General features: G+C 35.5%; 1 protein-coding gene and 1 long non-coding RNA gene across 2 annotated transcripts; one reads left to right on the top strand and one right to left on the bottom strand.

Moving 5' to 3' along the window:
* LOC101893655 (Major Facilitator Superfamily protein) lies at positions 1–27,903 on the top strand. Its single transcript, XM_005186832.4, has 4 exons — positions 1–1,715; positions 24,266–25,619; positions 25,697–25,888; positions 25,952–27,903. The coding sequence occupies exons 1-4, from the start codon at positions 1,632–1,634 to the stop codon at positions 26,131–26,133; spliced, it is 1,812 nt and encodes a 603-aa protein (XP_005186889.1). The 5' UTR covers positions 1–1,631; the 3' UTR covers positions 26,134–27,903.
* LOC131802147 (uncharacterized) lies at positions 16,322–16,903 on the bottom strand. Its single transcript, XR_009342054.1, has 2 exons — positions 16,617–16,903; positions 16,322–16,544 (listed from the first exon to the last, which is right to left on the bottom strand). It is a non-coding gene; the product is annotated as an uncharacterized LOC131802147 (long non-coding RNA).
* Positions 27,904–27,965: the final 62 nt, after the last annotated feature.

Here is a 27,965-nt window from a genome sequence, read left to right as displayed (position 1 = left end):
TTTCAGTACAATTTTGCGCGTCGAAAGAGCTTAACAACAGGTGGTTGCTTGCCTGCTTCTTGTGGTGTTTCAATACTGTGTGTTCCTATTTTCAATTTTGTTCATGAATTAAATACATATAAAAATTTAAAAAAAAAACAACAAAATATCTTAGAGATTAGGTAAAAGTGGGCAGTATTAGGAAAGGTCCGAATATTGTTGTGCCAAGTGACCAAATTTTATAACGAAAGTACAAATTTAAGGTGCCTCCTGCAACAAGTACAAAGTATACCACAACAACAACAAAACCAAACCAGTTCTAGAAGTCAGCTGTTGGCTATTTTAGCAAACGAACCCACACACACACAGACAGACACATACTCATACGCTTACGAGGAAGGCAATCATTGACATTGATTTGTTGTCTGTCGTTGGTGCTACTAAAAATTTACTTGTGCGAAAGTGTATCCCAACACAGATAGTCGCCTGTGGACCTGGGTGAATTTGGCTGTTCCTACCAACGGGAAAAAAGAAGTTACTCTCGCGCGCTCTCCCTCTCTCTCTCTCTCTGTCTTCTGTTTACTTTCGGATGACTGCCTGGGTGTTCTCGCAGCCCCCTACTGCTGTCGCGCCGCTGCTGTTTACTAAATGTAAAGAAGTGTGAACGTGCGGATCGCCGCCATATCAGCTGGTTGTTTGCCTGGTTTGCTGAACTCACTCCGTCTGCAGTCTTGTTTGGAACCGTGACCATCGCGCACAATTTCACACTGGCACACGAAACGGGTTATAAACGAAATTTAAAGAACTGAAACAACAGACTGTGATGTAAAGAAGAACAAGTAAGAAAAGCAAACGTATAGCAGAATGTGCGAAAACGAGAACAAGTAATTTTCCAAATTGAAATAAGTGATAACAAAAAAAAAAAAAACAAGAATTTCAATTCCAAAAACCAAATGGCTGTTGAAACATTCATATGTAGGTAGGCCTATTTGAGAATTGAGACCTACAAATAAATTTGAAGCTATCAAAAAAAAGCAAAAAGCTCTACAAAGGAATCCTTTTGAAAAGCAACAAAGTGACATCATCGATCGATAGTTGCAGAAATTGCTCGCAAAAGCGTCGAAGTCTCAAAGCCAACGATGTCCAAATATGCAGTGCGGAAGTGACACACGTCTATCTCAACACCCAAATTCACAAAAGTAGAGTTAGCAAGAAAATCGAAAATCGATCGTTGTACAACTGTCTCCCAAACCGGAACACCGCCCGTAATCCCCACCACCGTTCGTCTGTCTCCGATTGTTACAAAATCCAAACAAATCCAATGAAAATGTAAATAAATGAAACACAACAAAAACATAAAATAAATACAAATACAAATGCCTACAAAAATAATGTGTATACCAAGCAGAACCAAGTGAAATTGTGTAAACGGCAATAGAACGTCGAACGACGACAACAAAAACAAAAGAAACAACACCGAGGAACAAAAGCCGATACTTTTTTCGATTTATTTTCAAAACAATTCTAATATCAGTTCAAGTGCGTGAGTGCGTCTGTGAATCGCGGCGTTGGTAGTGATAGTTCAATAAACAAATTAAAACAGTAACATCAACAACAAAAATAATAACGCCAACAATTATCATCGTCCAACAATGAAGCCACAATCTACAACGAAGAAGGTAGCCCCCGATGGCGGCTGGGGATGGGTAGCCTGTTTTGGCGTGAGTCTGGTCAATGTAAGTAGTCCTCCAACTAAGCCTCTTTGTGTTTGTTGCTAATCCAAGCGTCAACAACAAAGAACACCAACAGACGCTTTGTTTCATTTTATTGTCATTCATCTGCTACCGGTTCTGTCTCACGTAGTTGTTGTTACAGTAGTGAGCAGCAGCAGCTATGTTCTTCTTATCACATAACATATGCCTATGCATGTACCTGTCCATCCCGGGGTGGCGTAGTAGAACAAGGGATGTCTTCCACTTCCAGTTGTTAGGAAAGGGTGTAATTTCGTTTGAAGCCATCATGGTAATCACGCTCATAAAACGTGATTTTCAAAATCGAATGGAAAAATTCCATTTTGTGTTTTGCTTTGTTCTTTTATCCAAATTCATTTCAGTCTTTTGCTTCGTGTGTCCGTTGTATGAAGAAGCCCAAGAACCCAACACCATTTGTATCCGTCATACCATATGCACCCAGCGAAACATTTCGGGTGACACAGTCAAACATGGTTGTGTATTTGAACATCAATTTTCAGCGGTTGTTTGTTGGGTAGGTCAAACATTATGTACCAGTTTGTACTGTATTTGAAAGGAGAGACTTTTTTTCAAATATTTCGTAAAAAGTCTCTATGTGCCAACAGAAAATATTTATGTCTTCCCGCTGTTAGTTGGAATGTTCGCTGGGTTTGTTGATTGTGTGTGTGTGTGTGTGTGTGTGTGTGTGTGTGTGTGTGTACGAATGGAATATGCAATTAAATATCAAAGAGATCATGAAATCCCCACACAGAGGATGCACACACACACGAATACAACAATTGAAGAAATGTGCAACGTTCTGTCCTCAATTTCCTACACATTGTTGTTGCCAAAATGTATAAAAGAAACCAAGAGTAAAAATATGACTTCAGCTTTTGTTTCAACAAAGAATGCAAAACTGGAAATCACAAAATGTGTGCTCACGCAATCATATTTACACTTCCATACAAATCCTTTCAAGGACATTTGATAAACACGTTTTGCAATGCATGCCATGGAGCTCTTTCCAACGATTTAGCCGCTCTATGTCTTCCACTAATTGCCGAAACATTTACTACCTGCCTAACTTTGTGTGAAATTCTTATAGGCATTCGTCATTAGCGTTTAAATATTTAAATCCAAATTAGAGGCTAATGGAAAATAAATTGTAAATAGGAATTTTGCCCTACCTGGTATTCAATCTATTGTCATACAATTATAGAGAAAATACTCGATTCTAATCGGCCTTTTAAAGCGGCACCGACCGATTTTAAGTATTTTGAAAGTCCTTACCTCATTTTCTAACCGGAATAACCGGAATGTTTAATTATTTGTATTGGGCATGCCCTTATTTTTTTGTTTTTAATGAAGCATACTCCTCATGAGAGGCGAACGCACAATACATTTAAATAGTTAATTCCTTTCCAAATTAACCAGGTTAACCCGAAAAAATCTCTAAATTGTCGTGCTATAAGAATATACAGGGTAAGATAAAAACTGCAACAAAGTCAAACCCCATAATTTTTAATTTTTTTTTAAATTTTTTAAATGAAAGCAAAAAATGTAGAAAATAACATCAAATTTTACAATAGTTTTAGATTTGTTCGAATTCGTCACCTTTGGCACGAATTATGGCCTTCAAACGGCCAATGAAACCCTCACACGCTGCCCAAATACTGCTCTGCGGTATATTGGCCCTTCCTGGGCGAGGCGCTTGTTTGTGGTGATCGACATTTTGGTATTTTTTGGTGCCAACCTTGCTTTCAAATATACTCCAGACATTATAGTCCAACGAATTGGTATCCGGAGACTTCGGTGGCCATTGTGCGGGGTGGCTGAGTTCTGTTGGAATATTCAAGGTCTGCGGTCAAAATATTTGCGTTCAATACACCCTCCAGAATATTTTCGCGATAACATTCGGCATTTATTCTGATGCCACGGTCGATTAATACGAGCGGACAGCACCCATCGGCTATTATGGCGGCCCACACCATCACCATGGCCGGCGCTTGTTCTGGTGGCCAACAGAAGGTGCACATTTTCAGCAGACCTCTTTGGCAAGTAAACAGGATCATTTTGTTTGTTTACAAACTGCTGGACTACGAATGTTTTCTCATCGGAGAGAGCCAAAGCAACTCTTTAGCTCTTTTGAGTCTATTTTCTTTCTGTTGCGGTGTAAGTTCTTGCACTTTTTGGAATTTCAATGTCTTTACCCCGAACAAATTTCTCAATATTTGCCGAATGGAATATTGCGATATGTTCAGCTCACGAGCCATTTTTCGGCCACTGTGACGCGGGTTTCGATCAAGTCGCTTCTTTACTTTTCTAACCATTTCTGCTGATGTTGCTGTTTTCTCCTATCCACTTCCTTGACGTCGGGCTACGTATCACGGTAACGAGACACAAAAGATTTATTCACATTTAAATGCTGGAGTGCTCTAACGATAGCCACTTGTGGTTTTCCACCCAAATATAAAGAGATCACACTATCAAGCTTGAATTCCATCACCAATAACTTTTTTTCTGGAAAGTCCTCACCAAAATGCTCTTGTACGCTTGTAAACAATATAATAAGCTGTCACTGGAATAATTTTAACAGCTGTCGGGCGAGTGGCCTAGAAATGACAGCAGTTGGTTGCGGTTTTTTCATCTCACCCTGTATAGCAAAATATTTACAATCTCATATATCAATGAGGGGGTGTTAGTTAGACCGGTTATAACTCAAGAACGGCTGGACGGATTTAGACATTTTTCGTAAATTCGGAATGGGTCCGAAATGGGTAGAGTCAGAATTAAAGCCTACTGTTGTTTAAGATGTATATTTAGGGGTTCAAATGGACCAAATATTAAAACTTTCCTGATTTTGCAGTGGCTTTACAGGTCTCAATTAAAAACCAATCAATTCGGAATTTTACATGAGGTTAGGGTTTAGGACAGCGCAGAAGTGTAACATTTTGAGCGACCCTCGAACTATACTTAGCGGGTAAAATGGACCACAATATTGTGTGAAATTGTTTTGGATACCTATCAGCGCGACATAGAGTGTAAATATAAGGAAAATATGGCATTATTTCAAATAATAGACTATAAAGTGTTTTTGGACCTTAGGATGTTGTCTATTATATTATAGTGTTGTAGGGTATCACGTGGTCGGCCTCCACCAATATAGCCTTTGCTTACTTGTTTTAATCTTTACTCAATCGATTAGACAATAAATTAAATTCTTCCAATGGTGAATGACATAAAAAGATCGCTCTGTCAGACATAACTCCTTCGTGATTGCAAGCTTTAAATAAAAAAATTACCGAATGTGAGGTTGAAATTCATTTTAAGTACACGGCCCAGGTTCGCGTGTATTAATTCGGACGTTGGCGCCATACTTGGATTTTACAAATTTCGTTACCAGGTCCTAGGAAAAGATTTTGTGATAGAACGAGTATTTGCAATTTATTTCATCAGGTTGGTCTCCATGTATTGGTTATCTGTATTGCCATGAAAGTAATAATATTTTAATACCCAGTGTGGCAATTCAAATAGAATAAGCACTTATTTTAAATAAAATGTCAGTTCGACTGTAATTCTTCTTTAAACATAGGCAATGTTGACAGTTCTTCGTTTAACTATCTAATAAAAATATTAAAAAATATTGTTTTCAAAGAATGTGAATGAAAGTTTTCAATTAATTCCAATTCTTTATTGATCCACTTATAATGGCTTAATGTTCGGATTGAAATAATTTTCGGAAACATTCGCTTTATTTTATTCATATTGATTATTTTTTCAACACGTTTTTAATGGGTAAACATGATTTCATCATCGGTGTATGAATACAATCCATGATCACACTTAAAAAACGTGAGAATCAACCGATGAGGCAGCTGAACCGGTCTTTTAGGACAGCATGCTGGTGACTGTTACCCAGAACAAAAAAAAAAACAAAATTTCGAACGAAATTAAAAAAAAACCAGTAAAGAAAGTCCTAAAGTCGGGCGGGGCCGATTTTATGATACCCTACACCACTTTGCTAATTTAGTTGAGCTCCACTTAATAATTAAAAGTTTTTATGGGAGAATTCAATCATACACGCTATGATTATAATTATAATTTAAAGTTCAAAGGACTAAACATGCCGAAGCATTTGTATCTTTTAAATTCGGACTTGTATTGACCATTTGGTGCACAATTAATTTGAAATCGGATAAAAATATATATGGAAACTATATCCAAATCTGAACCGATCTTGATAAAATTTGGCAAAGATATTTCTGAGCTGTATTTGATATATTTCCCTGAATATCGTTGTTACGGAGTGCATATTACGGCTGTGGGTAACAAATATAACAAATCGGATGAACAGTATATATATGGGAGCTATAACTATATCTGAACCGATCTTCATCAAATTTGACATACTACCTTCTAGACTAAATTCGGTCGTATGTGCCAAATTCCATCCCATTTGGACAAATATTAGACGTTTGGTGCACAATAAATGGTAAATCGGACGAAGTTATATATGGGAGCTATATCCAAATCTGAACCGATCTCGATAAAATTTTGCAAATGTATTTCTGAGCTACATTTGATATATTTCCCCAAATATTGTTGTTACAGAGTGCATATTACGGCTGCGGAGGACAAAAATAACAAATCGGATGAACAATATATATGGGAGCTATAGCTATATCTGAACCGATTTCGATAAAATTTGGCATACTTATTTTCAGGCCTAATTTGGGAGTATATGCAAAATTCCATACAATTCGGGCTGATATTACACGTTTGGTGCACAATAAAAGGCAAATCGGGCGAAGATATATATGGGAGCTATATCTAAATTTTTACCGATTATCTCCAATTTCAATAGGGTTCGTCCTTGGGCCAAACAAATGATTTGTGCAAAATTTCATCTGGATAGGGCAATAAATGCGAACTGTACTTTGTTTACAAAAATACATGGACAGACGGACAGACGGACGGACATGCATAAATCGACTCAGAATGTGATTCTATGCAGATCATCAAAAGGAACTGTGGGTCTATCTCGTTTCCTTTTGCCTGTTACAAACAAATGCACAAAGACATAATACCCTGACCACCTAGTGGTGTAGGGTATAATATATGCAAGTGGAGAAATCTAACAATAACAATTAGCCCGAATGGATAGGAAGAACCCACTGGTTTTGTTCAAAATTATACGCAAATAAATATAAGGGTATGTAGAAAAAAAGTTATTTCGGTCTTACGACTTTTAAAAACGCCAAGATATCTAACTTTGAAAATATTAAAAGCCACATGGATGTAGTGTGTCAATATCATCCTCACAATGCAAAATTTAGTAATTCTTATTCAACACAAACAATACTAAATCTTGAGTATTCAAATTCATAATTTTGAGAAAATTTCCGATTTCTTACAGAAGTTGGTGTCACGTCCAACGTTTCACCAAAAGAACAGGTTAACCACCACAACGACTATCTGTGCAAATAAGTTAAAATCGGATGTTTTTGCCGCTCTTCGAAATGAATTTTGTCAGAAATCGACAATGGTACTACTTCAAAATAGGTTTCTAACAAATGCTTTATCTCTGAATGGAATATGTCGTTCAGAATACTTTTATGCACAAATCAGATTGTACGTAAATTCAATGTCAGTTCACTGAAGTGACTAGCTAATTCTGATACAATTGCTGATAGCCTGACATTTGTCAGCGTATTTTTTCTTTTTTCTGGGGATATTTTGATTATCTTTTTGAGCTAAAATAAAACATTTTATTGGGGTTTTTTGTACTGAAGGTCTGCACTCTTAGCAACCTGCGACAGTCGAAACCGATTAATTGACTCGTCGCAATAACCCAAATAGATTATTTGGGTTGTTAACAGAAAAAAAAGCCATAATAAACAGTAAAATATTGTTTTTAAATAAATTGTTTTATCTTTTTTTTTATTTTTAATACTTAACTGTTTTTACAAGAAACCCCACTGGTGATTAATTTTTAATTGGTGATACCGTATTTTCCATTGCGGGCACTGAACTTATTTGTGTATTCTCTGAATTGATATGCAATGCAGCACTGCCAGTGAATCCATTTAAGAGTCATTCCAAAGCTACACTTGGTAACAAAACTTGGGCAATGCAATGTTGACGATCTTAACGGTTAAGAGATGTTAGGATCATTTGATTGTTTTCTTAAAATTCAAAATAATTCGAGTACAATCCATCAATTAGCTTTTCATATTGTATGGAAATGTAAAATCAACGTCGCATCGTGTAAATTTGTTTCATTTTTCATTTCTGTTCTCCTTTTCATTTTTAAATTTCGTTCAAAATTCGCTTAAGTAAATGCTGACATTGAAATAACTGAGACCAAGTGAACAAAACAAAAAAAAAAAAAAATGAAATAAGAACAACAACCAACCGAAATTTTCAAACATAAATTGCGTCGTAAAATGAACCAAATTTGGATTCGATCGAAACGACCAACCCCACGAGAAAATTCATCTGTGGACAGAATTGCGGCCACAGTACATCCGAAACAATCCATTGCCAAAATTTGGTAACTGCGGCGAATGGCAAGTCTGCTGGCATTCATGACAGTCTGTCCGCCCGCCAACTGCATCCCAAGTAAATCAGTTTTTTTTTTTGTTTTATTCGTTGTTTTGCTTTGAAATGACTAACAGACATTGGTTGTTGCTTTCTTTGGATCTGCTTACACTTTGTTCAACCGAAACTCGTTGTTGTTTTCCAGGTATATGACAAAGCTTTCATATAACAGTGGGCGAAATAAATTACAAACTACTCAATTTCCAGAAAGCATCAAAACCATGTGTGAACCTTTTGTGGATATGACACCTTGCAATGCCAACAATAAAATTGCACTTTTAGTATATGCCCGAAGTGAAAACCTCACTCAAACGGCGACAATCTGCAATAGTCAAAAATACATTTCAGGGGTAACGGGGGTTGAAAATTACCTCTACCTCGCTAGAAAAATGTTTTGTGGGTTAGGCTTTAAGTTATATTTTCCTAACTATTTTTACATGCCGCAGGCACTCAAAATTGTGTACTTTAGTTTCCTTGTGGTGGTAACAACTCTTGGGTCTGTAATACAGGTGTATGCATTGGAAGCAAAACTAAAAATAAAATACTAAAAAATCTAACTTTGCTGTGAAAAAGATTTGCTAATAGAACTTAAGTCGAACTTGGAGGGTTTCTGGTGTTTAATTCGCATATTCTTAATCGTAATAAGTTCGAAGTGAATACTACTTTCCTGAGAACGACCCTTGTAAGCTATCATCCACACCAAATCACTTAACCGAACGGCGAAACGCGTTGCATAGTGGTGAGTGTGTGATAGTGTTTATCTGGCTTTCCTTTTCACTGCAAAGTTCAGATCATTAAGCTCGTCTTTTCATCTAACGAAAATTCTCAATTTCAATCCATTACAAAGTCATACGAATGCCCCCACTGTACAGCAGCGTATAGGGGGGCGTCCCTCGATAATTGTCTAGTGTAGGTAGCATTGTCTGGCGGCTGCCAGATTGTAGTGCACGTGTATTGTAGACACTGATACATATGTATTTATTTATTTACGCTCGGTCTGTCTGTTGTTATGTCTTCCTACCGACGTTCCTTATCATCCAACCCAACATTGGCTGAATTCATTTGTCTTTTTTTTTTTGTTTTCTGCCTTCTGGGGGTTTTTATGTCATTTCCATGAGACCATGTGGAACGAGGCGAAACCACTTTGCTAATATTTAACTTAGCAACATAACCAACCAATCAACCAACAACGGTCAGCAAATAAATACCACGATAATCTAATTTATGTCAATATTTTTGTTTCCTCACCTATTCCAGCTACTTAGCGAACACTGGCAGGCAGGCAGACAGGCACGCATGCAATGTACTCCAAAATACACCGAGAGAAATGTGCATGACCGCTTTCCTTTTATACCCTCCACCATTAGGTGGGGATTAGATTCGTTATATCGAACTTATAGCTCCAAGTACACGTCGGACACTCTGTTTAGTATGCGAGCTTCAAATTCCAAGTCCACTTAAGTAGTTTGACTGGTTCGTGTGGAAGTTTATTTCAATGTAGAACTTTAAAATTAGGTACAAAAGTTTGTATTGTGTGTAGGGTGGAAGGTATTGGAATGCGTAACGGATTTCGAATGTCCAATGTTTATATGAGCTTAATATTATTTTTTTTTTAGAAATTAGATATAAATAACAAAATATTCCAGCACAATAGTTTAAGATCCTAGTTAACGACATATATAGTCATACTTTCCATTTTTAAGTATTTCTAAATAGTTAACATTTTTCAAATAAACTATAAACGTCGTTTTCACTTAGACGGTTAATGTAAGTTAGTGTAATCGCAGACAAAAGAAATCGAATTAATTACCAATTGTTCCGCCGTACATTGACATTGAACCTCGGTCAACTTGCGGTGATAATCGGCGATAACAACATTAACAAAGTACACATTACATATGTAAGAGCTAAACACCAATGTTGTACTAATTTATTTTCTTGGGTGTATTGTTTGGTTAGTTGTTTTTTTTTTTTTTTTTGGCTCTGAGATTTGTTGAGGCATTGCCGCTTCCCCCGAATTCAGACAATTTCTAATTGAACTTTATTACGAAACCTAAATATTTATTTGCACATCTCGGTTTCCCTTATCAGTTTTGTTTTGTTTTTCCGTTTCTATTACTTGTTTTTTTTTTTTTTGTTATTTTTAATTGTTCAATTTTTGCCCCCAACCGCCAAATTAAGTTCTCAGCATGCCAAGAGATAGGCAGATAATTGAACATTTTGCAAACGAAAAACAAATCACGTGAATGGATTTTCAGAGCAAACTTACCTCGCTCATACATACATATATACGTACTGTCGATTTATTTTTATTAACCTTAAATCTAGCTACTGAGAATAGATTGCTATATAAATACACACATATGGACAATTGAATATGTATTCCAATTTTAAGTGTTGGCATAATAACTGTGCATTAAAGTTAAGAGCAAACACACAGGGCAAGTAAAAAGTACAGCTAGGTCTCGAATTTTCGTAAATGGATTGTAGTGCTTCTAAATATTTGGAACAAGCGATTGCTTCTGTTCGCAAAGTAATGATTTGTGTTGGTTATAGGAATTGTTATGTACTTCCATAACAAAAAAAATGGTTTCTTCAACATTGGTTTCTGCTTACACATCAACCTACTAACTCATAATCTTTACAAAAGCATGTCGTCCGGAACTAGAAATTATTCTTTGTGCAACATAAAGTTCTCTCTATAAATTAGAAAAAAAGCTTCTTATTTATTTTTACAATTTATATTCCATTTTACCTCAATCTTCTTTTTACACCCTTAACTTTGTCATTCCATTTATACCCTTAACTTTGTCATTCCATTTGTAACTCCTCGAAACACTTATGTCAGACCCAACAAAGTATATATTCTTGATCAGCGTAAAATTATGAGTCGTTTTAATCACGCCATTTTTCGAACGAATTGAGATAGAAGGGGATTTTTTTGACACATGCGTACTTGGCCCGTGGGCAGGTTAAGTTCGTAAATGAACCCTGTCGGTCCACGGTTTCCTACAGCCTCCAGACAATGGTGCCTCCCTATATTCGGTATTTTGATAAAAATAAAATTATTCACCTGAATTGTTTCAAATTTCGTATTGGCAGATCTTAGTGTGTAAACAACCTATAACGGAAAATTGTCTATGCAGGTCAACGTCTTCGTATAGCTCCCATATAACGTTACCACCCAATACTCGGTATTTTTGTGGCATTAGAGACATTATAGAACGCAATTGTTTCAAATTTCGTATTTAAAGATCGTAATGAGTACTATAGCCTCTGACTGAAGGTCCTCGTCTTCGTATGGCCACCAAACGAAATTTTTCCAGTTCCTTCCAAATGGTGTTGGGTATTGAAAGTTCGGCCCGGTCGAACCTGTTTTCTTTTTTAATTGTTTAATTCGTTCACTTCTGTTATTTAACATACAATCTTCGGTTTTGTAGTCGGACGCGCATACTATATTCCGACATTATTCATTACTTGGTAATGGGGAAGTAAAAACGTTGCTTTGTTTTCTGGGCAATGTAGTTCTGGCAGAGCAATCACGTTACTTTTTATACCCTCAGCCATATGGCGACAGAGGGTATATGTCATTTGATACGGGCTAAACGTAACAGTTTTATAGCCCACGTCTCCTTGGACCAAATCTATTTCAGAGCAATTGGAGTCGATTTAGGCATGTCCATCTGTCTGTCTGGCTGGCTGGTGTGTGTAACTCTCGAAGGGAGTATCCGATTTGGTCCAAATTTGATAGATCTTAATATTATTATTAAACTAAGATTAAGTTCGGAGATAAGCAATATCGGTCCACTCCTTCGGGTACCTCCCCATACAAAGGTCAACATTTTCTTAGAAAATAATTTAACTCAAAGAAAGAGAAAGGATCATGTGATTTTGTGTTATCTTTGCAAATTCCAGTGCAATATTTAGTTTTACGTAATATCAAGTACCTCCCCCATAAAGGGTCAAGATTTGCTATGAATACGACTCTTATCAAATGAGAAAGAAGAGCCCGATTGTCTTCAAATTGCATGCATATCTATCGGCCTACCGCTTCTGGTACCTCCCCCACAAAAGGCCACAATTTTCACTACTCATGTCTCTTATAACTTTTATATCTATACATTTCTCTCAATTGAATATGGAATTTCATTTTAATCAATTGTTGATCGCATAAAATTAGAAACCTTTTTTTGATTTTCTTTTTTTTAACATCCCAATATTTTTATTATTATTAGATGAATTGGAATTCTTTGACCCACTATATCTGGAACCTTACACAAATTTCAACATTTTCTAAAAATTATCGCACATCTCATATAATGTGATATTTATATCAGTCTTATGCCAAATCCAAATGAATGATATTGGCCCACTCCTTCGGTTCCTTCGGTAATTGTCAACATTTCGAATTATCATAGAACAGGTCACAATTTTTAACTTGTTTCTCAGCATCAAACAATGCGGGAAGAACCCAGCTAGGATTTGCTCAAAGGTTGATCTGCTTGGTATTCACAATTACAGCAAACTCGGCTTTCAAAATATTACTGTAAGTCGATCGAGGTCAATCTGTAATTGAAACACACACATGCATACATATATGGGAACATGTCTATGCAGTTGAGTACTAGTAATGAATGCATAATGATTGTCAATAATCCCCAGATGGAATTCCATTAATTTATTTTGTTTTTGTATTGGTTGTGTACAATTAGTAATGTTCCAAATTCGGCAATAATCTCTGTGAATTCATCGAAACGAATTTAAAAAAATATTGATTAATAGACTCTTCAATAATAAATACACTCTGCACCAAATATGGCGATCATGCAAGCCTTGCATGAGAAATGCTGACACTCGTCAATAAACGCTAGCTCCTCTCTGTCTCGCCTCTCTTTGGCCGAAATGATTTTGTTTTTATTTCCATTCTTTCCATTCCGATAAGATGGAATATCGAACACGGACTGTTGCATTTGTGGTCTTCGTAAGTGTTTTGTTTAGCAACAATTGAATGGTTGTGGGGTAATGATTCGAAGTTCAGCATTTAAGAGGTGGTGCTCCATGTTCCCATTTTCATTTCATTTCATTTCATTGCCCTTATCGTTCGGAGTATGCACCACCATATCTCGGGTAGAAGTCACTTTTCCATTGTTTGATTTATCGAATGAAGTACATATGTACATACATATGTACTACATGTGTATACAGCAAGAGTTCAACAACTCGTTTACTGGATGTTGCAATTGGAGTCACGAGACCATTTTATCTGCATACTGCCGTCTATGTAGCTGCACATACATGCATGCGTATGTGTATTACAACAATTGGAGAAGAATATTTTTGATGATTTGTATTAATTTAAGATCCGTTACACAATACTGCTGGTCTCTGCCGGCTGCACGCTAAGAAGTTCTAAATGTTGAAACTAATTGCAGTTATGAGCAAAACCTGGCAATGGTGGAATATTTTAATGGACATAATTAATTTGTGCATGGAAAAAGTGTCCAACCTTTCGTAGCGGTCATAAAAATGTGTAGAATCATGAGTAATATGTATGAGTGAAAATAAATTACACCTATTTAGGTTTCCCATCATTTTTCATAGCTACTTTTTCCACAAGGCAACTACTTTCGATCATAGTGTGAAAGCTAAAGCTAGTCGTGGCTTTAGATTCGTCAACACTTTCGTTATATTTTCTTGGAATGTGGGGTAGAATTTGGACAAACGATGGAATTTTACTTGAAAAAAATATTTCCATTTAGTCCTCCATTTTTTATTAAAAAAAATAAAAACTTTCAGCAACATTATTCATAATTTATATGTTTTGATGATCACGTGTCTCACAACTGAATCCAATTGACACTATGGACAACAGAGTGACAGTCACCATTCAAATGGATACACATGTTCCATTATAAATGAGCGCATTTTAATCGAAATTAATTAAAAATAATAATCGTAACTTTCCCACAATGGGCTGGCTGACAATGTATTCACAAAGTAATCAACATGTCCCTGTGCAATAGGGTGTAACACAAAAAGTCTAAAATTGTGTGAAACTCAGTATTTTTTGTTGATTCGCACAATGAAAGAAATATAGAATTTTTTTCAATATCTAGGTAACCGAACCTCGTTACACTCTCATATACAACGTATGCAGTGTTTCTCTTTTTTTCTCTCAGAACTTCACTTTGTTGTGGGCAAAATGGAGGAAATGTTTTAATTGATAGGGTAATAAAATTAATTTCAAAAACATATTGATATAGATTTTGCTAGAAAATTTTATATCCAAGACATTTTCAGATAGCGAACGCCAGTGGAATATGTGACAAAATAAAAAGACAACAATGATTTATGACCGCAAATATTTCCTATCTATTTCTTTGTTTGGGAGGATTACATCTACAAATAAATTATAATCTTCTGATGAAGTTATCTATTTTCAACCTATGAAATATTATCAGGCTCATATATTGAAATTCTATTAAAATTTAATAATAATGCAATTTGAATTAAGTAATATTAAAAATTCTTATTTTTATTTAAATGACTTGGAATATAATCGGATATCGTTTTGTTCCTTTCCCATTTTAATGGAGAGGCCAGAAAAAAGAGAAAGCAATCAAATATGAATGGGAAGCTATTAAAAATGTCAAACCTAATCTAGGTACTACTTATACTCGGTCACATTTGCGTTGTATTTATTAGAATTTTTTAAAATTTCCCAGAAATCTTTAAAATGTTAAGGATAGAGAAATGGTTTTTTTGTAAAGGGTTGCAAAACATCTGTATGTGTGGGTTGAGGGGAGGAAAAACTGAAATTATAGCTGAGTGTATTTTAGAGATAATGGTTGTACAGAGTGAGATGAAAAAACTGCGACCAACTTCAGACTGCTGTCATCTCCAAGCCACTCGTCCGACAGCTGTTAAATTTATTCCAGTGACAGCTCATTATATTGTTTACAAGTGTACACATGATGAGAAAACATTCGTTGTCCAGCAGTTCGTAAACAAACAAAATGATCGTGTTTACTTGCCAAAGAGGTCAGCTGAAAATGTGCACCTTCGGTTGACCACCAGAACTCAAGCACCGGCCTTGATGATGGTGTGAGCCGTCATAACTGCTCGTATTAATCGACCGTGGCATGAGAATAAATGACGAATATTATCGCGAAAATATTCTGGAGGGTGTACTAAAGCATTTTGCCGCAGACCTTGGACATTTCAACAGGACTCAGCGCCATCGCACTCAGCACGCGCAACCCAGGAAAGGTTACAAAATGAAGTTCCTCGCCTCATTTCCAGCGTCTGGAGTAATTTGGAAAGCAAGGTTGGCACTAAAAAATACCAAAGTGTCGATCACCTCAAGCAAGCGCTTCGCTTCGGGAATGGGCCAAAATACCACAGAGCAACATTCGGACAGCCTGCGAAGGTTTCATTGGCCGTTTGAAGGCCATAATTCGTGCCAAAGGTGACCATTTCGAACAAATCCAAACCTATTTTAAAATGTTATGCTCTTTCCGACATTTTTTGCCTTCATTCAATAAAATTAAAAAAAAATTGGCGTTTGATTTTATTGCAGTTTTTTTTTTATCTCACAGTGTATATTTTTTCAAAATTTACAGCCTGTTCCACGATCTCGAAAGAAAATTTGTGCGAACGAAGGCAACTCACTCACTTTCGCATAAGAATGCGTTCCACTAACTTTCGTTCTTTCTTTCGCATAGCCTTACGTGATTCAGTGTTGCAAAATATTTTTTGGCAAAATTAATCGCGAAATAAGGCAAAAAAAGCGCCAAATGTCTAATTTAAACGCGAAAAAGCAGCAGTGGCTCTGTCTCAACTGACAGTTCAGTTGTAAACAAACAAATTGTAAATAAACAAACAAAATAAAATTTCTAGTGATTGTGTTTAGATTATTTGTGTTCTTAAAAAAGAAAAAAAATGAATATTTCTGTAGCCCTATTTTTTATGGATGATGAGGAGGAGGTTCAAATTGTGCCACGGAGGCATTTAAGAGATGCTTCGAATTTATTTGAAGTACCTAACAACCAGTAAGTATGATTGTATTTTTACATTTTTGAAATAATAAAAAAATGATTTTTTCTAGGTTTGTGTCTTCCAGTGGTCTTCATGGGATTGCCTGCTGCTTCCAAAAATTGGCACTCCTCTGGCGAACTTAGGATTCTCCCCCATATACTCAACTAGTGCCCGCAGCTGTGTAGTTTTTTGGTGCTGGAATTGAGAAAATAAAAAAATATATATTTGTTGTTCACAGATTAAATTGCATTTATTATTTTTACTTACATTTTTCTTTCCATTTTCAATCAAGGAATGTTTATGTTACAACAATTTTCCTTAATTTTTATCATTCGACAGCAAACACACAAGTGACTGATTTTGACATTTGTGTTCGCATGCGTACGAAAGAAAAAAGATAGTGGAACGCAAAATTACACTGAAATGCTTACGTTTTCGTTCGCTTTGATTTTCGTGCAAATTTTCGTTCTGATGGATTTTAGTGGAACGGAAATCAGCTGTTTGTCGTGTAAAAGTTGTGCGAACGTGTTCTTTCGACATCGTGGAACAGGCTGTTAAATTCATAACTTTTGAAATTTTAATGTTTTATCATTACTCTTCGCAGGATTAATTCTTATTCAAATGCGCCCCTTTAAATTCACTTTAAATGTATTTTAGTTTGTTCGTAAAACATTATTTGTCATTATTAGATTATAATAATGATCCAGCTCCATAAATCACGTTTTCAAATCATCACTATCAGACAATCTTAAAAGTAAATAATCAATCAATCAAAATCATAACTATTTATTGTTAAATATACCTGTGTTGTGAATTTTGCCATTACTACTATAATTAGACTCATCATGTTGTTTTTTATTTTTTTTTTCTTATTTTTTTTTTTTTTGCAATTTTTTCTCCGGTACCAGATACATTCGCCCACTTAATTAGCATCAGTGTTTTGCTCTCTGCCTAGCGTCGGAGCTTTGTTTACAATATGTTAATTATTTAAATAAATTCAATTAGACTAGCGGTTTCATTTGCCGTCTCGCTCAGTGTCTCCGGCTGACGCTTTGATGTCGGCCTACCTCCCTCTCTCTCTCTCGCTCTCTGACCCCCTGTTTGTAAAGAAAGAAATAATATTAAATTCCAAATTAGCACTAAATCTATATTTTACAACATTCGATTTGTTTGCATTTTAATTTTCCATTGGCACTGCTAAATTAAATAACGGCATATGTCGCTGTCACAGTGGTTAAGACAAGAAATAGGAGATCTAAAAAATAAAGAAAATGGAACATAACTTTTAAAAATCTTGTAATTGGTCATTGTCATTGATCACAATCAGTCGCTTTATACAAAACGTATATAAAACCTACCGCAAGTTATAGAAAATCGAAAAGTCATGTGACACCCATACTAAAGGTCATTTGTTAAAGTGAACAATATCTGTAGACTCTTTGGCTGCCATATAAATGAGCTGGCCTTTTTTCTATGCTGAATGCACTGTCTATAGCTCACATGTGTATGCTGCTTGCATACATACTAATCAACATGTGCAAACATGTATATGCACATACATATGAGTATGAGTGAGTGGTGTGAAAATCATGTAGTAAATATTGATTATTATTCTAGACGTGTTTTTTTATATTTGTGTGTTTCAAACATAATTCCAAACAAGTAAATAAATGGACAATGAACGGTTTGTTTACTTCACACACGATACGTTAGAATGTTAAAATTAACATATTTTTTCATTTGATTAAAGCAGCCATTGGTAACAATTTCGGCATAGGGTCCAAGCAACTTAGGCTGCGATATTTACTTCTAACGTTGCACAGTGGGGTGAGATCTATAAAAAACGGAGATTAATTAAGGGAAGGATTATATTGCTTTGAAATTTTGCTCAGACATTTATATTACCCGTAGTATGTTTGGTTTAAAAAATTGGACGTATCAGTCCCCGTTTTGGTAAGCTTTACTTTCTGATTTTCGGTATTTTAAATGTTTTACCACAAATTTAAACCAAATCATGTGCGACTTGACATTTAGAGTTCTGAGTAGGTTTAATCTCTTCAAGCTAAAACATTTCAAGATTTCTCCAGTATTTGGTGTAGGCCCCATATTGCTGTACGGTATTTTTAAAGTTTCTCCACAATATCAAACCCAATCATGAGTAACTCGACATTTTGACAAAAACTCTCCCTGAAATATTTTTGTGCAGATAAATCCACCATTATGTAATGAACATATATAGCCAAATTTTAGGTATTTTGACAATCTTCCTGCAATTTTATGTATTTTTAGGGTGTCAGACAGAGTTTTTACAAACTTATTATTTGTTATTTTGTTTCTCAGTGGATAAAAAACTTCAAAAATTACCTATAGAAAAAACACATATAACCTTGGTCCCTGCAGGGCCTAATGGATTTGGATCCGCAAACTCATTTTTTTCTAATTTTCCTTAAGGTATGCAAAAAATAACAAAATTTGTCTTGAGCCAGGAAAATTAATTTATCCTTTGAAACCACTTTTTAAATCAGAAGACAAAAAGACTACATATTTTAATGAAATTTCAAACAATTCCGGTGAATAATGTCGCTTAACTCACCAAAATACCGTATACAGGGAGGTACCATTATATGGGGGCTATACCAAAACGTGGATCCACACGACCCATTTTCAATACCAAAAGTCCTACAGACATAATGCACAGCTGAGTAAAATTTTATCAACCTACTTTATTTCTTTCGGAAGCTATAGTGATTTCCGGAGACGGATAGACGGGCTGATCAAGAATATATATACTTTGTGGGGTCTAAAATGTATATTTCGAGGTGATACAAACGGAATGACAAACTTAATATACTCTCCATACTGTGGTGGAGGGTATAAAACTATGTTACTGATTTTTAAAAATCATCAGTCAAAACTCAAATTGATTTTTAAAGAGACTGGATTCTTCTTATATAGTTAAGATTTCCCATTAATTAATTAAAAAAAAAATAAAAATTTTAGGACCTTCCTTATATATTACTTTTTTCTACTCCATATACTTTTCAGATATGCCGAAAATATGGACATATTTTGCTTTGATTTTTAAAATATTTTTCCAGCACTGTTTTTAAGACTTTTTCATTCTAAAACATTAATAGCTACCTGTATTTGATGCTTCAATTTTAAAATTATAACATTTGATGCGAAAGAAAAAGAAATTATTAAAAATTATTACACTTCAAAAAACTAAAAACCACATTTTCCTTGTTCTTGGGAAAGTGAAAAATTTCTAAACTTTAGCATTGTGCAATTAGAAAACTGAACAACGTATGACTTTGAAATTTTCGGTACTGAAGTAGAATTTTGTGTTCAATAATTGTTTAAATACTTTTATGCCAAAAGACGAATTTCATTTTTTCAACTAATTTCTGGTTTTTTTTTTTTTTTTTTTTTTTTGTGATGTCAAGCCTCTGTGCGTTGCTCTGAAGAACTTATTTTTTTTTGTAATTTTATTTTTTTGCGGGTTTAACTGCCTGTAGGGAACGCGTGAAAACAGATCTTCGCACATAGCAACGAAATGCGTGCAAAGGTAACAATTTGGCATATTTATCGGTCCTAATGGAAACTAATTTATTCGCCCATTTAAATGATTGCACAAAACACACATCCCGTCACACTACCAGATTGCGATAATCAAACAATCAATTAACGCCTATAAAATGTTGATCATGCAATGGCTTCAATTAACCGGCGATAACTTTTTTTTTTTTGCTTTCTTTGTGCCCAATATACAACAAAAGCAGATGTTATGTTTTTTGGGGAGGGAGGGGGCTAATTATAGCCATAAAAGAATGAACGGTATAAAATAAAAATGATTTTTAAGCAAATAAAAATGTTATGTTTATATAATTCTGGTTTGATTGATCGAGGATAAGCGTGTAGAGATCGAACGAACCTTTTAACACCCCCAATTGTATATTTACACAAACAAGTTCGAACGTCCTTTAAATTTATTAATCTTATCAAACTTCTACACTGTTTTGAAACCGAACCAAATATGTTCAACAAGATTTCGTCTACCATTAACTTCAAATGTCACAAAAATAAAATAATTCAAATCGGTTGGTAACCAGCAAAATCCCAATCAAGGGTTTCCTAACCTATTTTTTGCACTGATAGTTACATACAAGTCAAACTACGTTATTTTCGCACGGTAATATCGACCAAAATAAGTAGTTATTTTTGGCAACTAAAAGCCGACAAATTAGTATATGAATTCGTTTTATTTTTATACCCTGCACCATTCTATGGAGGGTATATTAACTTTGACATTCCGTTTGTAACTCCTCGAAATATTTATAATAGACCCTACAAAGTATATATATTCTGGATCAGCGCAAAATTCTAACACAATCTAGCGAGGTCCGTCTGTCCGTTTGTTGTAATCTTTCCAACGAATTGAAATAGAAGGCTAAAATTTTGCATACATGCATTGTTTACCAGTAGGCAGGTTAAATGGGCCATGTCGGTCCATTTTTTCGTATATTCCCCATATAAAGGTACCTCCCGATATTCGATTTTTTCATGATTTCAGCGACATTTTTTACCGGAATTGTTTCAAATTTCGTATTTGAAGTTCGTAATAGGTGCTACAGCCTATGACAACAAATTTCGTAAGCAGGTCCACGTCTTCGTATAGTCCCAATATAACAGTTTTCATTTAAGTGGTAGTTTCCGGACGTTTTTTTTTTTTTTTTTTTTTGAAAAATTTCAAGTTCCTTCCAAATGGTGGAGGGTGTTAAAAGTTCGGCACAGCCGAACTTAGCAGTTTTTTACTTGTTTATGTTGGTATCTTTGTTGTAATAACAAATTAACTACATCGTGCTCTGCCAACGATAAATACCAGTTTTATCTCCATGTAGAACAAAAATACAGATTTCGTTGACATTTTTCGCTTAGCAACAGAGCAGAAAGCAAATACGAATTCGGACCTGAGATTTGTTTATTGGACTTTGCTGTTAACGGTTTGCGTTCATTTGTCACATGAATTGTCAATTGTTGTTTTCCAAACGGGTAAATATTTTCCGATTATTATTTATTCTGAAAATGATATATTTATTTATATACACACATTGTGTGTGGAAAATGTTTAAATTTCATGCAAACTTTAAATGAATTGAAACAATAAACCTTAGCGAAAAGGCAACCTGAAAGGCAACAATCGGCACAAATCTGAAAACACCTATAAAGTGTCAAACAATTGACACACGTTAGTTGCGAAAGAAAATGGCACATTTAATATTTTATTTTGTGAAATTCATAATTTCACTTGGATACTGTAGGCTTCAGATCGCTTGATATAAATGGAAAACAATGAGAAAAAGCGTTGATGCATCGAGAGAAAAAAAACCAAACGCTATTTCTAGAAATGAAATGTGTTGCTGTGCGGCAGTCTTGTAATAAATAAACATTTCTCTGCTTTGACGGATCGAATTAAATATAAAAACATTTTATAATAATAAGACAATAAAATATGCGATACTTAAAATCCGAAGCGTAATATGGAGAGCGATTTCTGCATGCGGTAACTGCTAAACACACATCAGGAAGCTTTTTTTATCAAACCCTCAGCCGTATGACTACATAGGGTATATATCATTTGATACGGCCAAAACGTGCTTCATCGAAATAAGGGTTTTCAAAATTAGTCCGTGTCCCATCAAAATAACGAATTTCGATCTTAGGCCCCTTTGGACCAAATCCCTTTAAGGACATTTGGAGTCGATCGAAGGGTGTCCGTCCGTCTGTCTATCGGGCTGGCTGCCTGGTGGGATTTGATCCAAATTTGGTAAATCGTAATATTATTATCAAACTGAGATCGAGTTCGAAGATGAGCAATATTGGTCCTCTTCTTCTGGTACCTCCCCCCCAAAAGGTCAACAATTTTACAGAAAATAATTTATCTTATAGAACAAGATAGAATCGTCCGATTTTGTTCAAATTTCCCAAATTCTGATGTGTGTCTGTGCTAGGTCAGGTGCGAAAATGAATCACTTAAACCCAGTAGCTCCCTCACAAAGGGTCAACAGTTTGAGTAATCATAGCTCTCATAAAATATGAAATAAGACTCCAATTGCCTTCAAATTTCACACATTCCAATATTTCTATCAACATAAGATCTGGTGCGAAATATCAGACTTAGGTCATTTACCAAATGAAAAACATTGGCCCAATCTTTCAGGACCTACTCCATAAATGGTCAACAGTTTGAGTGTTCATAAAATAAGACAAAACATATGTTTTAATAAGGATATACTGAGGATATACAGCTGTCGGCAAAACCGCCTTTATTGATTCTATTTAACTTTTCCTCATTTCCATTTTATGTATCTACTATGAAAGGTGTCCACAGTCTTGTAAAATTAGGTCTCTGTCAAATGTCCATCCATGTTCGACATATACATACTTGCATAAAATAACTCAAATTGCGAACAGTCAGTTATAACGTTTTGCTAAATTATTGGTGGAACGGCCAGCCACTTGAAGTGGTAACTGCCATTTTTATACAAAAAAGAAAAAAAACAATAACTCATCAATCAATCCGCTTTCTTGCAATATCGATCGAAAACGATCCATTTTTAATTTTTTGCTTTGAAGAGACATTCAAAAACATTAAAATTGTCAATCGAATTGGCTTGCTGGCTGACTGACTGTAGTCGTGGCTGTCTTGTTTGGCAAAGTTTAACCTTTGATTGCGCAATGGGCGTGTTTGTCAAAATTTATGACACGATTATAAATTAAGGCCAGTCGAAAGTTGTTTACAGTGCCTGAGCAATATTTTCAATATTTTCGCTACCTCGATTGTGTGTATTCTATCTGCAAACATTCGTACGTACATACAAGCGTCATCTATGGCAATCTGTCGGTATGTGGGCTCCTACTTATCACAACATTCATGATAAGAATTGTCAAATATGTTCACACTGTGCCGTGGAGGTGAAGTGTTTACTCATGTCTGGTTGGTTGATTGGTGTAATTCCAAGTATGTATGGGTGTATGGATGTGTCTGTGGTGGGTGTATGTGTGTGTGTGTGAATAAACATTTTTCGTGAAAACCCAATAGTCAGTACAGGCATTTCTCGACTCGGCAAAGGAATGGTCATTGTGACGTCATCGGTCGATGACATAGCCCCACAACGCGATGGCAGGGAGATAAGTAAATGCAAAACGAGCCATATTTTATTTTTCATAGTTTGATAAATTATAACAAATCCACGAAGTACTCGAAGAGTGTCATTAGTCGATAATGGATTGGGCCTTTTGAGTTGTTAATTTGAAATTGATATTTATTTAAATATTAATTAATTGAAAATGGGATATAATTGTAAGATTAGAAAAAAAGATTAACGCTATAAATGGCTTTAAAGGTTGATACCTATAAGTTATTCTTGCACCTAAAGGAACAAGGCTAGTGTAGTTATATATCTTAAAATAATGACCCATAATATCGATTTGATTTATACCTAACCACTTTCTGAGGCTAATAAAAATACCACAGCATACACATATTGATATCTATACTTACAGTTCCATAAATTGGATGCCACGATAAGTTTTTTCTTTTCTATCGTCATTGCAATTACTGATTTGAAATTTACTGTAGCAATCAAAGTTATTCAATCCGATCGCAATCCTATCGATGGTTGCAATAAAATCTTTATTTTCTGTTTTGTTTTTTTGCCCCGAAACACTTTATAATGGCAATAAGGACGGACGGTATCGGTCTCAAAATGATTATTTTATGGCAAAGCTTGCAATATAATTCGATTTGAAAATAATAAGTTACTGGGGGGAGCCTCAATAAATACCCAAACCCATTAAATTGTTTCTATTAGATATGTTAAACAAAAAAACTTCTTTTGTTTCTGTCTTTGCAGTTGGCCACGCGGTCTATAGAACCGTCATTTGGATTACTCTTTGGTGATTTATTGCGTGATCTCGATGTGGGCACCACTGGAGCTGCTGTCATCATCAGTACACTAGATGTGTGCATGAACTTTTCCGGCCTGTTTGTGGGGCCTTTGCTAAAGGAATTCTCATACCGGAAGGTTGCCATAGCTGGATCAATTTTATGTGCGTTGGGTTTGGCGTGTACCAGCCCTGCCTCCAGCATGGCCCACATCATTAGTACATATGGAGTCCTCAATGGTATTGGTGTGGGTTTGGCGACGTCAGCTGCCTTTGTTGCCCTCAATCACTACTTCAAACACAAACGAGGACAGGCTGTGGGCCTATCCATGGCTGGCACTGCAATGGGTATGCTGATCATGCCTCAATTAGTTCGTATCCTGCTTGAGGCATTTGGATTTAGAGGGGCTGTCCTGCTTTTGGCTGGTGTTGCTTTAAATGCCACAGTGGGTTCAGTGCTGTTGCAACCAGCCAAATGGCATATGAAGGAGGAGAAAGTGGACGAGGAAATGATGGTGATTGCTCCAATACCAGAGTTCAAAGTTATTCATGAGGATGGAACGGAGGAGGATGCATTGCCCGAAATGAATACTCTACTCTTCCACAAACATAACCAACTACAGAATTCGATGCGTAAAAACTATTCGGAAATAGCCATGAATACAATGAATGGTTCGCGCATGGGTCTACCGAAAAGACCTACCTTCCCACGAATCATGTCTTTGGCAGGCGTCCAGTCGGCTGAAAGTGCCTACATGTCCAATCACGACGTAAGCATGCAACTGAGGCATCGCAAACAGTCGGTAACATCAAACCTATCCTACATGGACTTCACCGGTTCCATCTTGCAAGTCCACATGAATGTGGGCGATGATGAATTCGAACAGAATGACCGCGAACTGAAGAGGGTCAGCACTGCAACAGGCACCATCACCAGCGGCCATCGGGACTCCTTTATAAAGATGAAACCCACGGAAATGGAAAAGGCTGCTGATAATGCTGCTGAAGAAGAGAAAAAACCTGGATTTTGGGTCAGATTCGCCGATCTGATGGACGTAGATTTGCTCAAGGACAAAATGTTCCTCAACATCCTGTTCGGTCTATCGATTTTCTATGTTGCCGAAATGAATTTCAAAATGGTGACACCTTTCTTTTTCGCCGATTTGGGTTACGACAAAAAGGATGTGGCCTTTTGTCTGTCCATAACCGCCATTACAGATATTGCTGCCCGTATCGTTTTGCCGCCCATCTTCGATCGCACCAACATTAAAAAACGTACCGTTTTCCTGGTGTCCATTATATTCGTTGCCATAACGCGGTCAAGTAAGTACCACCCACATCAATAGTTTAAAATTTGGTTGAAAAATAAATTGAAATTTTCCTATTGTGCTTTCTTGCAGTTATGGCCGAACAAAAGGACTGGACCCAACTGATGGTTTGGCTGTCGATTTGTGGCTTCTTTAGGGGTTCAGCACTCAGTAACTTTACTCTGACGGTTTCTGAGTACTGTTCTCTGGAGAAACTGCCGTCAGCCTTCGGTTGGCACTTGGTGGGCAAAGCCGTGTTCGTTATATGTTTTGGTCCTTTGATAGGTAAGAAACTTGATTGGATCGCCAACATCGAGCCGAGTACTAACATTTACTTAACACTTGCAGGTCTCATCCGTGATGTTACTCAAAGCTATCCCATTTGCATTCATGCCCAAAGTGTATGCATTTTCCTCTGCGGCATTGCCTGGTGCATAGAATACGTTATAGACTATTCACGTCGTAGGAAAGTTCAAAACGCCGCCAATGGTGACGTCACCGACGCTCTAACAACAGAAAACAAACAATAGTATGAGTGCTGGTGTAATATTAAGGATCCTAATAATTTCAAAACAAAATTTAGTTGTAACTTTAGAACAATTTATATTAGTGTGTGTGTGTGTGCCAAGCGTCAACACACAACTCAAAGACCAAATTGTCTCGATTTCGGCCAAATGAGTCACACACATGTATGTGTGTATTTTACAATAATTTCATTTGAAACATTAAACCTGTAATTCCATAAGTGCGAAATTTAAGCCGGTTTTCTGGAGATTCAAAAACTATTGATTTGGAAAATGACTCCGATTTAAAATTAGTGAGCTCGGAATAACAATCAAACTTGCATGAGAATGTTGCACACAATATTATTTCAAATTGTTGCAGTATTTTTATTAGTTAATGGACGACTTACTTATAAAAACAATAATAATAAGTTAAATACTATTGACTTGTATGTGATAGTTCAAAATATTATAATAGTAAGTGAATACAAACCAAACTCTCACCTTAAAGCATTCTATAAAATTGAAACGGATTAAAGAGTAAAAGAATAACCAAAATCACCTTATCTCTACTTTTAACACCCGATGGCGATTAACTTGGAGTTTTATATTTGAAAATAAGAATTAAATTAATTATTAAGACAGATTTGTATTTGGAGATGATATTAATGACTGTATTTGTTTTAACGTAGACTTCTACAATCCCCCAATTCGATTACCGATGTTCTAAATAATTATCATAACGTACGGACTCAATGTAGGAAACTGGACACAATTTTTGATTACCTCATGTTTAGTGTACGTACATGTCCACATATGTACATACAAAACTCACAGTCGCTGTCATCTTATTGCTTATACTTAATTGATTAATTAATTATTTCTTGGAAAGCATTACTCGATGCGGATTAATTTTATACATTCCCGTTAGTTTTTCAAATGTTAATTGATTTAAGGGCCTCCATGTTCAACACCCCAGAGAAGATGTGATGAGAATATTTTCATGACATAACACACACTCTGTTTACAATTCATGTTCTTCCACACAAAGTATTTTGAATCATCTCTCATTTGATTCTAAAAAAATATGTTCGAATTGTCTTTTCAGAGTTGAGGTTCAGTTGGCTTTCCGTTTATTGCATAACGTTCGCTCAGGGTGTGTTGCAAAAATCTTGATAAATACTCAATAAGTGGTAAAGCAACAACATACTTACTGAATATTGAATTGTTGAAGATGGAAAAATTAGGCCATAGTTCATAAAGCGTACTTTGTTAGCGTAATAGTATTTTTATTCAGTTGAGTATCAAATTGTTAAATATCTTCCACAACTCCTTGACAAAGACCAATTTACCCACAAAAAATTGTATAGTTTTAATAAGAGTAAACCTATTTATACATTTTTACCTATTTACTTATATATTACTTACATAAATTACATAGATTTTAAAATTAAACTTAAAAAATGCAAGTATGTACATATTTTAAGTATATACCTAGACGAAGCCCAACAAATACATGAAAGAAATAATGTCTTGATATGCAATTACAATATTTCAATGAAAAAAATGCCAGTACTTATTTTAAATTGTATGTTTAATTTAAAATGTATGTTCTATCTGTGCTTCACTTAACTGATTTCGAAATTCATTGGACAATATATGCATGGAACGCAATGTATGTGTCTTATAATTGTATGTGTAATATATGCAAATACATTTAGGAGGAAAATCATGCGATAAATATTTTTAGAAAGTGTAAATTTTATTAATTAAAAGAAAAATAACGTAACCAAAGTATATGTAATTATTTTTATTTATATCAATGAAAACATAGAAGGTTTCGTACTATCTTAATCTGT

This window comes from Musca domestica, unplaced genomic scaffold, assembly GCF_030504385.1.
Source record: "Musca domestica strain aabys unplaced genomic scaffold, Musca_domestica.polishedcontigs.V.1.1 2, whole genome shotgun sequence".
In the NCBI taxonomy this organism is placed as follows: Eukaryota; Metazoa; Arthropoda; class Insecta; order Diptera; family Muscidae; genus Musca; species Musca domestica.
Note: the sequence above shows the minus strand (reverse complement) of the source record. Positions and strands in the feature narration are given on the sequence as shown.

Coding starts and splice junctions, on each gene's coding strand:
- LOC101893655 (XM_005186832.4), top strand. CDS start 1,632: ATGAAGCCACAATCTACAACGAAGAAGGTAGCCCCCGATGGCGGCTGG. Junction 25,620..25,696: donor CGTTGCCATAACGCGGTCAA/GTAAGTACCACC, acceptor GCTTTCTTGCAG/TTATGGCCGAACAAAAGGAC. Junction 25,889..25,951: donor ATGTTTTGGTCCTTTGATAG/GTAAGAAACTTG, acceptor TAACACTTGCAG/GTCTCATCCGTGATGTTACT.